The following is an 18,074-nucleotide window of genomic DNA, read 5'->3' on the forward strand; positions in this document are numbered from 1 at the left end:
CTACTCCTCCATGTTCACATACTTTAATAATTCAGTTATAATGTTATTCCTTGGTTTGATTAATTCATGCTTTCGATGGGTATATTATGTTTGTTATATTTTTGGAGCTTTTGTTGAGGATGCACATCATGGGTTTAGAAATTGTTTCCATGAAAACTGTGAGTGAATGAACGTGACAGTTCTACATCCTGATAGCAATTATAATAAATAATAAATAAATTGATCACAGTAGAATCATCATAGATTGAACTCTTCAATAAATACTTCATTTTAGAGAGAAATCACTCATATTATTGTACCATGATGAGAGAAGATTTTGACGGGATTTTTTGCACCCCTAGATATCATCTACAGTAATGAACCTGAAGAAGGTTCAGAAAATAATAAAAAACGTCATCAATTTGGAGTGGACATCAGCACCTGCTTCATGACAATTCTCTTTTCCAGCCTTTTTCTCATTTTCTCAACGAAAGTTTCACGGTACTCAAAGAATGTAAGTAAAATAACATTCATAAAAGTTACATATCATTGAGAGGGAAATTCAATTTTATTGCTTCTTTCTTTAGCTCTAGATGTTTTCCTACTGTTATCTTTGATAGCTCTCCCAATGAACAATGAACGCATTGATTTTTTCCACTTTGATCCCAGAATATGAAAATGAATAGTCATGATATCATGGACTGAACTCATCCAGGCTGCTACGACTGAAGTGTGACTAAACTGATACAAGGGGAGATATAAACTTGATTAAACATGAGGGAAAAAGAATAATAACTAGAATAGTTCTAGTTGTCATTCCTACAAAACTCCCCGTGTAGAATTGCCTGTCATGTTCAACTCACATTTCTCAACAGAAAGTTAGTCAAGTCCATGAACATAGGACAATAATTTTCAAATCAATAATGATAGGTTTTGAAAAAGTTCAAATGAAAATTTGGAATGTTCGTTCGAAATCAACAAACAGTTGTTATCTTAAATGACTATTAAAAGCTAATAAAAACAATAATAAATTTGTAGTACCTTTTTATTAAAACATTTTAGAAACTTTAAAACATTTTATCAGGGACTACAAGTTTTCTATTGTTTTTATTAATTTGAATAAATTAGCTCATATAAGTGAAGTGATTCTTTTAAAAGCTGTATATTCTCGAATATAGGTTGTGAATCCTTCACCTAATTTGGAGCTTTGTTATTTCAAATCAAAAAAAATTCTCATGATGTGGAGGAAGACAATACTTTTCCATACTTCGGGAATCATAAACTATCATAAATTCTCCACATAATCTCCTTCCATAGATTTTCCATATTCTTCAACTATATGCGCTTTTCCAATCCATAATCATAACGGCTGCAAATCTTGCATTGAGCTTTAGAACTCAGCTCATCATAGCGATGCGTGACGCCATATCTGCTCATAACTTTGTTACCCGAGCAGTCAACGGTTCGTAAAGTTCAATAAAAGCCCTCTCAAGTTCGCTCATCGCTGCTTGTTCACTAAGATCTTGACGTTCGAATAATAAAGTTGAGTACACCGTGAACACAAACACACTTGATCTCTGGAGCATCTTGACTCCATGCATATCAAAACATAAAACCTCCTCATCACGTAGGAAACAGTCGTTGCAATCATTGGTGGAAGCTGTATTTCAAGCTGCCAGACATAATACTTCAATACGGTGGATATCAATCTAAGTCCTCTTGATAAAATGTAGTGTGGCACAGCAGTGAAGAACAAGGGAGAGGCTTGAGAAAGGCAGAAGAAACACTAGACATATACAATAATTACGAGCTTATTGTAGCAGATACTAATACATAGTTTACCAGCATTGTCTAGTGGAGGATTTTCCTTCAATATCACGATATTCAAGTTTTTCAATATTATATGTTTATGCATAGAAATCAGGAGGAACACAAACTTCAATAATGTAATAATATAACGTTCCCATGCACTAGATTTGTGTAGCAAATCAAGTACATTTCTGATCACATTTACTGTGTAATCACAAATTCCATGAAGAAAATGAGTTTTCTGTGAATTACTAGCACCATGAGCTATTAACTACAGCTGAGTTACAATGATAATACTGAAAGCTCCATTTGAAATCTCCTCTTATTCAATCCCTAGTTTCCCACTTGTAGAGAGTTTTAGTTGGTTGTAGGAGCTGAGTAACGTTGTCTATCTATAAATCTTTGTTCTGTTGGAATAGTTTTGTAAAGAGAGTGGGGTTCAACGTGATATAGTTAATTTTCCTCCATTCGAGAGAATAATGTACTAACAAATTATCATTTGCTATACACGAGATGAATTTTTTCTGAATTGAGAATTGCATGTGGTAGGAAAGCGCGGCATTGTTTGAAAATTGAGATTCCAACTGTCAGTGCAATAATTTTGTTTATATGTTCATCATAACTCATTTCACTTCTCATATATCTTAATCATAGAATATCATAACTCATTTCTCATGAATATCATAACTCATTTCAACTCATAGTTTCCTCAGTTAACTCAGAAGCCAGTGAATCACAATAATATTTTATTTATTTATTCATTTACAATGCAAATAACACTAATGTAATAAAATTGAAAGATAAAATAATAAGGTAGCCCTTGTGCTATTTTTCTTCCTAATTTATAGATGACAAAGTCCAAGATAGAGTTAGAATTTCACGTGTACAATATTTTTATAAAATGTTGGTCCAAAATAAACATTAAAACTATAAATTTTGAATTTAGATGGTTCATTCTCGTTAAAATTGATAAATTAATTAGAATAATAATTGGAAGAAGATGGTTTTTGTTCTCAGAATCAATATGAATAATTTCATTAACTTCATATTAATATGATAAGTCGAATTTCATGTAAAAAAATGACTTTTATATGACTGTCAATTTTCCGTACAGGGAGCTTACATAGTTTATTCCTCAACATCGATAGTAATAACTTGGATAATATGGAAAATTACAGTATTGTTTCTCGACAACACTTCATCCGAATTCATGATATTAGGAGAACTTCATGAGAAACTGGATTCCTCATACGTCCATTTCAGATTCACAATATCAAGTTGATTCAAAATCTCACATCTACATGGTTTTGAATAGTTTTATCTGAACAGATACAGATTGAGAGAGTTGAAGAGGCAGAAGAAGAAACCGTTTGATGTAGAGGCATTAATTTCATAATTATTCATGGAAAGCTGTAGGAGAAAGTTTTCAACAAGTTATAAGACGAGAAGCGTGAATGGTTGGGTGGAAAGGGAAGGGGGATTATCCCCTAGGCTTATCCTCCCCTGAGACATGTCAGTGTTTAATTGAAGAGCTCCCACAGGGCTCAGCGATCTCAAAGAGATTGGGATTGCAACTACAAGGCAGCAGCAACAACAGCCTCCATGATTGCGTTATCATTGCTACACTTGTGATACACTAAACTCACACCGCACATTGATAATAATTAATTTCACACGCACCTGTCGAGGAGACACTAATTACACAACTAAGTAATGACTAAGTGGATTACTTGAGAGCTTTCAGACTGGTGTAACCAATCTGAATTACTGTATCTAAAAAACAGAGTTTCATTGAGAAATAGAGATCAAAGAAGTGTTGATTCAAATTGTGAATTGGGTATTCTTCTCTGTATTACTATTGTATTCAAATACTATTGTAATTCTATTCAAATACTATAATCTCGGTATTACTATTGTATTCTCTCCACAGTTTTGAATCGTATTCTTCTTCACAGTTTCACTGTATGACTTTTGTGAAATAACATGAGTGTCTATCTATCAAGCTATTTGTGTCCGATCAAATCTGTATCCTGATCACAAGACAATGCTTCCTCGAGTCAAATGAATTGAATACAGCCTCCGATATTAATTCCGTTATCCATGAACTCAAAATTCTCAAAAACAATCCATTCAGAATCTCCAAGGACCATCCATTATGAACCATCCCAGTTTGAACAGTTATTGATCAGCTGTTGACTTGAACACGGAACGAGATTTCATTGTTATAGATGCGATTCATGTGAACCTAGTTTAGTGTTAAAAGTAGGTGATGTAGATGGTTCTAAGTTCTACGGGAAATATGCTACATATACCATCTATGTCAAAAATCCTGGACCACGTTTACTCGTTATGTTCGCATTCATTCCAATGTGTTACATTCAGTGTGTGAATGATCATCTGATTCATCTCCTTTTAAACTGAGATGGTTCATAATATGGACCTTAATGCTACTACGGAGTAGAGAATAATAGCCTTCTCATCTCCAGTGGTGTAACTATAACGAATAATTATGAGATTAATAATACTTCTTGGGGATGATGACCCTTTTTCAGGTTCTGGATTGAGTTCAGAGATCCGTGAAAAGAAGACTGCGAACCTCGACGTTGATTTCGCCGATTATTTTAAACTGTAAGATTAATAGTAGATTTTTACATCCAATTCATTGTGAGGGATCCTAGAGAATCATTCCTAATAATTAAATGAAGAATCAATGACTATTAACTATTCTAATGAGACTTCTCACATGAGATATACGAGAATGAAAGAAAAGAATTTGACAACATTTTTATCAATACCCTTTCTGTTATACACTGTTTACTCAAGTCATTCGAACAGAAAAATATCAGTTCAGTGAATTTGATACTCCCTTTCAATCGAATAGCAGTAGATTTAGTGGAGTATGAGATGATTTTAAAAGATAGCAAACCCAATACAATGATGTAGATACACCGTTTCAGTAAAGAGGTAATCATAGATTGAGAAAATAAAAAAATATATGAATAGAAAAAAATAGCAAACCTTATAGAATGCTGTAGGTACAAACTGCTGTCTTCCCGTGTCACAAACACTCATGCCATCTTCCGAAAACACCGTCTGCAAATTAGATTATTTTCATTAGTAAAAACTTCAATTCAACTATTTTTTGAGATTTGAAACTCCCAAATGAATTCCCAAACGAAGCGAACAGAGCTCAACAGAATTGCTAGATTCAAATAATTTCCATAAGTAGTGAATTTTGATGAATTAAATTAAAATCAAGTAGATAGAATTTATGATAAATCGTAAGAGAATCATTATTATTATGAAAGAGCGTCAATTGAACATTCAATACTGGATTATTTGTGAAAACTATTTGAGGGGTAATATTGCTTGAACCAAACAGTGGCTATTGAAATTAGTTACTCAAAAGCAGTAGTATACGGATCAAATGGTAGTACACAAACAATCGCAATCCTGTCTTACTAATTGATTGAATTGTTCCAATCATGGATTGTTCTCAATGGTGAAAGTCCAAGGGGAGGTGGATGATCGACTACAAACAAATGGGATTCAGAGAGTTCAGCTGACACGACATGGAGCCGATCTCTAATAGAGAAACAAACAATAGGACACCGGAGACATTGTATATTGTCAATAATCGGTTCATGAAACCACACAATCACTGTAACCACAGTGGAGACTAACAAGGAACTTAGATGGAACACAATAATATCGAGATATTTGTGTGTCGAGCATAGAGCATGACGTTTCATTACTATGGTAACAAATCAATATTATTATCAGATCATCTTTTAAAATTTCTTGCATGTATACTATAATAATACTTGGGAAGATGAAGTTGTGAAATCATCTCTCAAGTTCTCACATTTATAAAAAGCTATCCTTCTATCTACAAACCTTGATATTCTACAGAAAGATTTATAAAATTATTATAAATTACTGGAATTCATCAAAGGATATTGTGTTTTCAATAACTGAAAAACAAGTGTGCAACTCAAGAGGTTTATTTTTGGATCCAATTAATTATTGCAATCGTTGATTGTCACAATTATTCCAGAATTCGAGAGTTATGAGTGATATGACTGTTTCAAGCTCGAAGATGTATAGAGGAGGAGTTGAATTACTATGATTACTGCCGGAATTTATATTTCGTCTGGTTTATAATTTTTGAAATTTTCCACTGGAAAGGAATTTCCATTATCTTCTGTCATTCTTGCTTTTTTTATTATTCTCAATTTGATTTTTTTGTAAGATTTCTTTCTATAAGTGTATTTTTCATTTTTGTTTGTTATATTTTCTATAATAAACTCCCTTCTTCTGGGGGTACCAGGACGAAGGAAAAAAGAATAAAAGGACATACAATAATATGATACATACAGTTAGGTGAATTTAAACCGATTCTATCATTATGATTGATGCCACATCATGAAAAATTATGATATCTATACAGAGTTCATTTAACAAATTATATTATGTCCAAAATGAGAGTTGTATGGACGTATAAACCTATTTAAAACGTCAATCTCAGCTAATTCGCGATAATTTCAAGTCATGTAGTCCTGAGGTTTCGAGAGCAGCTCCTCTGCGACTCATTCAATAGAGAGGCTAGTTCTATTTTATAATTAATAAATCTTGAAGAGTGTACTTTTTCATCTGTTATCTTAAGTCTGACTATTAATTACAGAAATAAACTTAATTTATCTCAACTCTTATTGAGTTTTTGTGAGAATAACACAATATTATTGTCGTATAATATTATCTGTGTGATATTATGGTCAATTTGAATAATGATAGTATTTGAAAATTCGACTATAATAATATTCTACCTTCAATAATTATGTGTGAATATTCTAATTCAATGAAATAGTGAATTATCTATCATGTTTATCATTCATTCACATTCACAAAAAATAAGGTCCAACTCACCGCTTGACTTGTACGCCTCACAAGACTGTAAACACTACCTCTCAACTTCTCAGATGGTACTTTGACGATTTCACGATAGTATATCCGCCATGTCATAGAAGCAATTTCCGCCTCTAGCTTGTAGTGCCTGCAAAAAACCAACAGCCCTCATCATTCAGTAACTCCATTCTTGGAAATTCAATTGAAGTCAGCAATATAAACAATAAAATAATAGGAAAAAGCTATCGAGAGAGATATGGGACAAAAAGACAGTACACTTTGGAGTACAAAGGACAAATCGTATTAATCTGGTTCGTGACTCGAATAGAGGTAATTGAGTTTTCCACAAGATGATATCATGGTTCAGAAAGGACAGTTCGATAATGGTTTTGTATCGAGGAAAGACATTCTCCCGTGAGGAAACGGTTAGGCCTTAGCGTTCGCCCATCCATTCCATATCAATAAACAACTTTAGATGCTATTGTTGGAGGAAGAAGATGTTTTCAAAGAAATCCTTAAGATTCCAATTACACTTTTACTTCGTTCTGAATGGAATTCACTACACAACAAATATAGAACAGGCCCTGAAGGTTTTATTCTTGAATTATTGGTTCCCATTCTAATCGTACATTGATTTATCCATTTATAGAATTTAGGTATTATTCATCCATCTTGAGGAACATGGATCTATAGAGAAGAACAGGTTCAAACACAAAACTATAGTCCGTACAAAATTACTTCTGAGTTGCAGGAGTATGCAGCACAGAAAAATTGAGGGAGATCAGCCAACTACAGTGATTGATGGAGTCATAGGTAGAAGCGCAGTTGCGAATTTGGCAGTCGTCTGACTACTTTCTGATAGGAAACTTCGCATGTGTAACATGAGCACATGAACAGTCACTATAGTGAGGTCCACGTTATAATGGCAATGGATAAAGATAGAAGAATAGCGATGCCGATTCTCTTCATTAATTAATCATATTTCTACACTGACAAAAACATACCTAGAAAAGGATAGTACCACCGGCTTTGTCGAATGATAGACAAGGATAGCAAAACCAAAGTTGATCAAATACTGTCATTATAACGTGGACCTCACTATAGAAGTTTGAGAAAGCTTCAAAACGGCAACATCGCGCCTCTGTATCGCTCCCGCTGTATGCTTTCTCTCCTGCGCATGTCCATCCTAAGTGAGATGTAATTTTGTACAGAGTATAAAATGTATAGTTCCACGAGACAGATTTTTTTCAATTTGACATTCATTACTTTTGTAGTTCTTCAAATCCATCCACATTCGATCTTGATTTGATGAAGCCCAAAACAAAACATTTTTGTAGCAGACTACACTTGGAAAACATCATGTCCTTGAAATAAATTGAGTGAAGCATTCATGGATCCACTGTACAAACTCTCTTCAGTCACAATTTAATAAGTTGCATCTCAAACGTCCAATGAAGACTTTTAAAATGATGATAAAACCATCAATGCAGTAATAGACTCAGTCAAAAACAAAATACAGTTGAAAGACTATACTCTGTACAAAATTACTTCTTACTTGGGATGGACATGCGCAGCAGAGAAAAGCATACAGCGGGAGGGATACAGAGGTGGATGTTGTCGTTTTGAAGTGGCCAGCGTTCTCCAACTTCTAGTGACTGTTCATGTGCTCATGATACACATGCGAAGTTTCCTGTCTGAAAGCAGTCAGACGACTGACAAATTGGCAACTGCGCTTCCACGTATGACTCTATTAATCACTGTAATTGTCTGATCTCCCTCCAATTCTCTGCGCCGCATATTCTTCCAAGTCAGAAGTAATTTTTGTATGGACTATAGAAGAAAATCTATTGAATAGATTTTGAAGAAATGGTTAAAGCTGATTGCTCAGATTTTTATTCATTTTTGAATAACATTCGATAATAGCAGAGCAAAACGAAAATAGCCACTCAATAACAGTGTATGAATCTGTATTGATGAGATGATATTATATAATTTTTTGTTGATATAATCTTATTCGAAAGTACCAGTAAATCATGAACTGTGCATGAAATTCCACATAGCATTGTGTGATTGAATCAGTAATAATATTAGTGATAGATTGATAGGAAAAAGACAACCAAAAAGTGAGTTTCCCAAACGTGTTGAACTTTGGCAGCAGTCGAATAGTTACCGAGCACGAACCGTCATCAACTGCCGAATATAACTGTACTTTCTGTGGAATAATCTAACAATGAATCCAGCGGCACGTACTGTCAGCCAACTTTGACAACAGCGGCTCAACCAGGGTTCAACAATCAAAGTGCTGAGTTTGTGTTTCAGTTGGTCGAAATTGAAGTTTCAGATCTGGTTTGTAATTGAAACGTTTCAAAGTATAAATGAGCGGTTTGTGGCTGACTATCAGTTGGTGTTGAATGTTTTGCACAGTGGTGATCCCTCCAGCAATTTATACAGTTGTCACATATATGGGTGTGTGCCGAAAGCTATTCCAGCGATTATTTAGCTGTTTACATAGTTAATTAGAATGGTTTCATTTATTTTCTGAGCAGTTGTGAAGGTAGTGTATTGTGGTAGTTACTCATACTGAATAAAAAGACTAGATATTGTCAAATCACAGATTCATAAGGGATTGAGAGAGAATTAAGCCTCAATTTTTCATAGATCTGTGATTTTACAATATCAAGTTTTATTTATTCGTGGCCTGTAGTGGTGAAGTAATTATAGTACATCTGGGTAGTGGATGGTTGATGCGTGCTCTTTAATGATAAGCTGGTCTATATTTGAAAATATAATACAATATTATGCTCAATACTACACTACTTTCTGTCTCCCTATACAGCGCAACAGTACATCATGAACTTCGGCCTCCGTCAGCAAGCCTCTCCACCAATCTCTATCTTCTACCCTAGCTTTCCATCTCCTCCTACTAATGATGCGCACAGCAATCATATTCTTTATCTACCCTGTCTTGAAAACAACATTAAACCTCTACATGTAAACAACTTCCGGCAGCCATGTGCTCTCCATTCTTTCAACATGCCCCAGTCAACTTAGTCTCAGTGACTTTATTAATCTGACAATATCTTCATTCAACAATCTCATTCTAATCCGTCTTTACCAATCAACACCACTCCATTCACAGATCCCATAATGCAATTTACAATCTGCATCTTTCATTGTGATTGTCCACACGTCAGATCCGTATGGGATTAAAACACTACAAATACTAATCTGAACTTAGCATCAAATAGTATAGTTGTAATAGAGAGTTAATTCATATTATTTCAACAAAATATAATTATTGAGGAGGACTACACTATGCTGTATAATTCATTCATGAGAAATTGAATGCTTTACTTGAAATAGATGAATCTATTCAGTAGCAAGTGATGCAAATAGTGAAATCATAGCTTATTTCAATGAAGTAATAGCTTAATTATTAGCTTAATTCATTCATAGCTTAATTCATTCATTGGATTAATGTAAAATATTCAATTTATATTCATGAAAATCTCGAACAAGGATTCAGAGCAATAATATGTCAAGAAATAAAGATTATTCTGGAGTTTATATTTGGACATGTTTATATATGAATAATGAGTTCTCCTGTTTTAGCTTCAATTGCTTTGTTCATCAATATCATAATTGATTTTTTCTTAACTCACCAATCAGTCTAGAAATTGGTTAATGAAACTGTGGAAGGCCTCGAGGTACTTCATCTCGAAATGAATGACAGAAAAATTGGTGAAAAACGTTTCAAAGAAATGAATTGAATTTTTTTTAACAAAACATACGTTTTCCAGTAACACACAGAACCTTGCATTATCCTATTTTCACACATTTCTGACATAATTTCACAGACAATAAACTTCTTTACCTTTGGCTTTCTTCAGCCTGTGCATGCAAAATACAATTGAAATTGTGCGCTGTATAATGTACGAAGGGGTAAATTTATGCAAGCCATTGACTATAAGAAAGACAGCCAGCCATAGACTGTGAAAATTGTAGAATGGGAAAAGGAAAATAGAGAATGAACAATGAAAAAAAGAAAAAAGAACAGTGGAGAAGAGAATGGTGGTAGGTGCGCGTGTGAGAATATGTGTGTGTAGGTAACGGGAGAAGCTAATGGCGAGGAAGAATTCGCTTCCCACCACATCCTGAATTGGATTCAACTCTCCGTGAGAATATTAAAAAACTTCCCTCGCTGTAGGAGAAATTAGAGCTTCGCGTTCGATCATTTGAAACTTGCATTTCAGTTCGTTTACCAATACTGCTTCCCAGCTTGAGATTGAATGCTCGTGTGAATAAAACAACGGTTATGTAGATGATTATTATTAATCATTGTTCAATATTCTTCATTTCCTCAAAAAAATGAATCTATAACATATTCTCACCAACACATTTTCTTACTTCCACAGGAGAAATCGTCGATGTGTTACTTTAGTTGGGCCAAGTCTCAATGTCCAGTCCAAGAACTGTAGTGGTGAAGTTGTATTATAATGATTAGATGGGTAATTTACCATTATTATTATATAATTTATCATTTTTGTTTACAATTTTCTCATCAAGTCAACTCTACATTAGATGAATGATGTAATTTTTCATCATTGTAATCTCTGCTTTCATCACGTGTTGAAAGTCAAATACAATTCTTCAAGTCAAGGATTAGAGTTTGAAATTGAACAGTATTATTACTTCCAGAATATTCATCCATTATTTAGTTACAAACCAAAGCAGTGAGCCAAAACTTTCTTCCTTCCCATATACCATTTCTTCTGGATTCAGTTAATCTAAACTATAGAACATGCCATACAGTATGAACATGTAAAGTAGGCTACCTAAATCTTCGGAGAAAATAATGCCGATTCATCAAAAATATATATCAGAATTATCGAAATCTTTCTAATTCAGCTCCATCATAATCTCATTAGAGGTGGTATGAAAGTTCAGTTTTCATTTCAAATTAAAATTGTTGGAGCCGATGTGTAGCCACGTCTAATAACTTCTTCGTATAATCTCATTTGTGTCTTCCAATTTTTCAACTTCCACCTTGAATTAGGGATGAAAGTTGAAAAATTGGATTTGAGCTTTCAGAAACAATTATTCTGTCCTCACTGATTCAACTAAACTTCTAAGATCATTAAAAATGAGTCCATAGACTAACTTTCTTATGATGCTCCTAATCTTTCCTTGAAACAAGGATGAGATAAGGAAATAATTCTCTCTTGATAAGAAAATAATTGGGGTTGATGGAACTAGTCATAATATCTCATGTTGTATTATTCACAGAAAAAAAGTTGAGGGATTGAGGAGAATCTAATCATAATTAACTCCAAGACTTTCCAACTAACTTTCTGCTCGAATTATTAAAAAAGATAATATATTTTTCCTCTCACTCAACTTTTCCTCACCCACTTCTCAATCAATTCAAGACAACTTTCCAGTAGTTTTTGATTCAATAAAGCTTTAGCACTTCATATTCCAAATTAATAAACGTTATACTGAGAAACTTCAAGTAAGGTGATTCTTTAAGCATATTGATTCTTAAGGAACTTTGAGTGGAATTCCATTCACCCAAGTTGAATATTATATGATTTTTATCTGATGAGTTAAACATGATAAAAAATGTAAGTTGTAACATGTAATCGAGTATGAAGAGCAAACACGTTGAAATTATTCTTTATAAACACTTCAACACTCAGAACTCAGAAGATGCATCAACTTTTAAAGATTTAAAGCCAAACCAAACCCTCCCCCAAGCTCAAAGACGCATCACCTTTGGAGTTGGAAAATCCCCCCCCTTGAATTGGAAACCAAAAAAAAGGATTCGACATTGAGACTTCTCCCCCCCCCACGATAAATTTCAAGGACGCAATCTGCGTTCAAGTCCCCCCTCCACACTGTGGGCACCCCTCTTTGTTTATGATATAAGTTTTTATTCTCATATATCTTAGTATAGGGCTGTGTTAGTATTTTCGTAGTGTGGGATGAATGAAGAATGATGATGAGGGAATAGATAAGAACTCTTATCATCGAGTCAACCAAATATAATATACTTCTTCATTTATGTTCACAATTGGATTACTGTGAGTGCTTTAGTATGAATCAGCTAGCAATTATTTGACACAATTTCGCTCAGAACAGTAAAGTTGATAGAAGCAGCATCAGCATTTCGATCAGCGCGCAAATTTGTAGGATGGAACTTGTCACGAGACAGGGATAAAAGATGATTAATTTGTTACCGGGTTTCCATCCGAGCCATCTCATTAAGCTCTCGGTGGAAAAACTTGACGAGGGATTAAGGACAACCTCTATTACCGGAAAAATGCTTTAAAAAGTGGCAGCGAGAGAAAAATAAGAATTGCTATAGTCGGAGATGATTAATACACGAATTGGCGGCACAGCTCAATTCCCACCCACTTAATTTACTGTAAAATTTTAGTTGGCGGCCCTTCGGCACTGCATCCCCTCACTCCCCCACTCAATCTCTCTCTCTTTCTCCCAACTCTAGAATTTGCAATTTGTTCTTGTGAGCTGGCTGTGAGGATTTCCACTGAAATTGTTCGGCTTGCATGAGAGGATTCATTTGAGAGGAAACCAGCTTGGATGATGGGAATTCTATAACTTGGATGCACGTGAATATTCAGCATCAGCCAGTAACAATGCGTTGTGTAGTTCTGTAATGATTGGGGAAATGTTGACATTCTCTCAGATAACTAGCAACAAGATTCTCATCCAGTCTCCTCGAGGCATTTCATAAGCTCGAGTACTGGGAACCCAGAAAATATGACTCAATACACCGGAAATTGAGTAACATAGTACTCGATTTCAATTAGTTAGAGGTTTAAAAGTATTTCGACATCTCCCAATAACAAGCTGGCAGAGTTCAGAATAGGAGATTGAAATAAATTCAAATATTGCATTGGTTGAGATATTAGGTTTCGAGTTATTTCATCCAATCACAGTGAGGCAGAAACCTCATTACTATAGAACTTACAATTTCGGATCTATCTATACTCCGCAACTCCTCATAGATTTGATCGTGTATTGCAATACTCGAATTATTGTGATATATTCAATGATTTGTGTGGATGCGAAAATTGCAAGCTCAACTTTTCGCAAGCTACAGACATTATAATTCGTTTATTTTTAGTAAACTGGGACTAATTTTTCTTACATTACTCTTAAATCCAGTTCGGGATCTTTATGAGTTCTTAGTTCGAGAGTTGATAAGTATGGTGATAATTTCTTACTGGTACTACTGCATGTGTTTAAAGACGTACAACTAATAACTGAAACTTATTTATGAGAAAATAGAAGATTTGCAAGAAACAAAGAAAAAACTGCAAACAAACTCAACCTGTGGAAATTGATTGAACTCACTGCATAATATGTGAAGTATTTGATCAGATTTTCTCTCAAGATACTAGGAAATACTATTGAGGTCAATGGAACGAGTATATTAGAGCTTCAGTCTAGCATATCTATTGGAAACAAAATTGAGTTACTAGACCACTGTAGACTATTAAAAGAGATGAGAGGTGGAAGAATCTTTGAAAGAATTTGAAATATAGGGAGTTACAGAAGTTAAACTTTACTCACTCTCGCATGTCAGTAGAAATTATTTTCATCCCCCACTTAGTTCATGCAATTTAATATCCTTTGACCTACTGGAACTTTTCTCATATTTCGCTTCTCTTCTTGCTTGAATCCTCCTCATCATGTGAAGATTTATTGCAATAGAAAGACAAGGAAGAATTTCAACTTTAGGTTACCTCCCTATGGGTATGCGTGGTTGATAATACGATCACTATTATTAATACGTTTATGAATGAGGGAGATCTCGTCCTTTGGGTTACCATAACAGCTACAAAAATATCAGTCTTGAAATTCTCAAGTTTCTTCATACATTAATAACTGCGATATGCATCAATAATTATTTCAAAACTTCTCGTTACTCAAGACTATGGAACTAATCTATATTGTATATTGGTATTTTTGGGCTGAGTAGAAGAGGGGGCTCTTATTGCCTCAAATTGCCATAACACTTGTAATATCTTAAAGTTTGATAAATAAAGGCAATCTATCTATAGTTTTGAGATTAGAACAACAACAAATGTTAGATGTAGTTGATCAAGCTAGTCTCAAAAATAATTAATGCAATTTATTCAAGATTTTAGAATATCACAAAAGATGCGAAGAAAAATAATCATAAACGTGGAGAGAGAAAATATGATAATGTTGAATGAAAACTTTTATAATGATTGGATGTGGCATGTGGTATGGGAATTTTTGTATGAAATAATTATATCCAATCTATGGAATAACTCAACTTTTGACTATTAAATCAAATCAAATCAATTTATTTTTAATTTTTTCACAGTATATACAGAGCATGAAATAGCTACGTAAATAATTACAATATAACTAAAATTCACAATCATACCCTAAAGGAAATCATTATTAAAAGGAACTTCAATTTTGAGTGTGGCAATCGTTGCTCTTTCCCAGATGATTCCATGGAATTCATCTGAAATTATTCTAAAACTCATGGAATTCTAAAACTGAGCACAAGCATTTAAACTTTTCAAGTTGAAATGCTTCTTGGGGGGATGCTTCTTAAAATGCTTCTTCTAGTGGAATTTTCATCAATTACATGTCATTACCACTTTCAGGCATAACTTAGCCCTGGATTCTAAATTGGGCCTCCCAACTGGATTGAGCCGAGAAAAGCCGACGGGAAACAGAGCAGTTGATGTATTTCCTGGCTTGAAGTGCTGCCACAAGTTAATTGAAAAGTGCACGAGATAGCGGTTTGCTTTCTTAGGTGATTCGAAAATCACTCGAAGAGTCGGACGCCGGTAATTCGCGTCAGGACATTGATTGATGACGCTCTGGAGCTGCAGGGATTCTGATGCGGAACACGCGACCTACTGGATAATCTGGAAAAGCTTTGCAAGCTCGAAATAGCCTCTGTGAAGCCTCGGAATCTATTACTAGATTCCACTATCATCTAAAACATGGGCCTATATTGGAGGCAATAATATAGAAAACATGGCATAAATGCTACCTTTTCTCACTGGTATGATACAATACTTTAGTACACAATATCGGGGACCGAGCTTCGCTCTGGAGTACAAAAGCATAAAAAATTGATTGCGAAAGAAGAAATTATAATAATATGCATAGTACATACAGAAATCACAGTCGAATTGAGATTAATTCCCAGAGTAATGCAGAAATTTCCCTCACAAAGGCCCGGTTGCGAAAAAGCCGGTAAAATTTTAATCCTGATTAATTTCACGTGAACCAAATCAGAGATCATTTCAAAAAGATCAATCTACTGGAATTAATAAGGATTGAAAATAACCCAGCTTTTTTGCAACCAGCACTAAGTACCTGATTGATTTATTACAAAAGTTCAACAGCTGAGTCATAATTTTGACACAGTCCCACACACATGAACTCGCTTCCATCATCAACAGACGACGAAATAATCATTATCAGCTGTTTTTCCAAGGATGGATAATAGTTATCCTTTCAATGTCCTTCAGCAATTTTTATATTATTATAAACCTACTATATTCTGAATTTCGTGAGAATCGTTAGAGCCGTATTCGAGATCCGGTAAAATACAAACATCTAAACATATAAACAGAAATTGCTCGTTAAATAGTATAGGATAAAATATTGAAATTCCACAACTATTATTATACGCTTACAATAATTTGATTTGAGAATAACAGGTGTCTTTGGAGAATTCCACTGCTCGTTTTTCTTATTGGGTGAGGTTACAATGAATATTAATATTGTGATCGTTCTAAGTGATGTTCTTGAATGCTCCTTGTAATCTATGAGATAAAGTGACGTTCAATACTAGGTGGGAAGAGTATAAAATCTTAAAAAAGTGAGCGATAGCATGGGAAAAGCTTACACAAGTATGTGTATGCTTATTCTGTGGTGATAGATAATAGATGTTTGTGCTAAATTTAAGTATTTTAAGTTTGAGGCCAATTTGTGGCACTGCTTAGTTAAGATTTTTCATCAGTAGGGAATTATTCATAAGTATCACTCCAGCAATAATTTCTCCATCCTGAGAGTTTTCTTATCCTACAAGCATTAGGAATGACATTGCGAGAGGCTATGCAGTTGAAATATGCACTTGGGGATATTACAGTCCCCAGCTATGAGATCGCGTAAAAAGTGGCTTTTTTGATAGATACATCTTATATTTCTTAATTATTTTACGTATAATACTTGGTGAAAAGAGTATAAAAACTTAAAATAGTGAGTGATAGCATAGGAAAAGCTTACAGAAATACGTGTTTGCTTATTCTGTGGTGATCGATATTGGTTGTTTGCGCTCAATTAAAGTATTTTAAGTTTGAGGCCAATTTGTGGCACTGCTTAGTTCAGATTTTTTATCAGTAGGGAATTATCCAAGTATCACTGTAGCAATAATTTCTCCATCCTAAGAGTTTTCTTATCCTACAAGAATTAGGAATAACATTGCGAGAGGCCATGCAGTTGAAATATGCACTTGGGGATATTACAGTCCCCAGCTATGAGATCGCGTAAAAAGTGGCTTTTTTGATAGATACATCTTATATTTCTTAATTATTTTACGTATAATACTTGGTGAAAAGAGTATAAAAACTTAAAATAGTGAGTGATAGCATAGGAAAAGCTTACAGAAATACGTGTTTGCTTATTCTGTGGTGATCGATATTGGTTGTTTGCGCTCAATTAAAGTATTTTAAGTTTGAGGCCAATTTGTGGCACTGCTTAGTTCAGATTTTTTATCAGTAGGGAATTATCCAAGTATCACTGTAGCAATAATTTCTCCATCCTAAGAGTTTTCTTATCCTACAAGAATTAGGAATAACATTGCGAGAGGCCATGCAGTTGAAATATGGTGCAACCAGTATAAACATTCAAAAATAAAATTTCAGTACAGTACACTAACTTATAACTCACCTGTAGATGAACAATAAACCCACAGCCAGGGCAACGACTATTGAGCTCAGGACAATACTAAGTATTGCATAGCCAGTCATCTCTGGAAAATAAATGAGTCCAATCATCAAGAATGAAGTTCACTGTACAAAGTCAAAATGTATTTAGCATTTGAATATGAAAGCTATGAAAAGCTGGGACTACAATCTTTTTCTCGAGTAATGCAGCGATGGGGTTCAACCAAATACAATAAGGAGATTCAAGCAGGACTTTATTTTTACACGATTTTATCAGTTCATAAGTTTGTATCACTGATTCTGCTTAGTTTTATGTTTATTGCCTTCTAGCGTGGCATAGTTCTGATCATCAATGATCAAAATGTAAGCTTTGCGCTGTGTAAAACAATCAAATTTGGTCTTATATCACGG

General features: G+C 34.3%; 1 protein-coding gene across 5 annotated transcripts in view; it reads right to left on the bottom strand.

The window, feature by feature from the left end:
• The window catches only part of LOC111048211 (atrial natriuretic peptide receptor 1), a 448,703-nt gene that overhangs the window by 116,623 nt on the left and 314,006 nt on the right, over nt 1-18,074 (bottom strand). For all 5 annotated transcript variants that reach the window (XM_039426765.1, XM_039426764.1, XM_039426768.1 and 2 more), the window contains 3 exons: nt 17,668-17,749; nt 6,715-6,841; nt 4,807-4,881 (listed from right to left, as the gene is read on the bottom strand). In XM_039426765.1, coding sequence (XP_039282699.1) covers nt 4,807-4,881; nt 6,715-6,841; nt 17,668-17,749 — 284 coding nt within the window. The remainder of the gene's footprint in view (nt 1-4,806; nt 4,882-6,714; nt 6,842-17,667; nt 17,750-18,074) is intronic.

Source organism: Nilaparvata lugens, chromosome 4 (assembly GCF_014356525.2).
Source record: "Nilaparvata lugens isolate BPH chromosome 4, ASM1435652v1, whole genome shotgun sequence".
Classification (NCBI taxonomy): domain Eukaryota; kingdom Metazoa; phylum Arthropoda; class Insecta; order Hemiptera; family Delphacidae; genus Nilaparvata; species Nilaparvata lugens.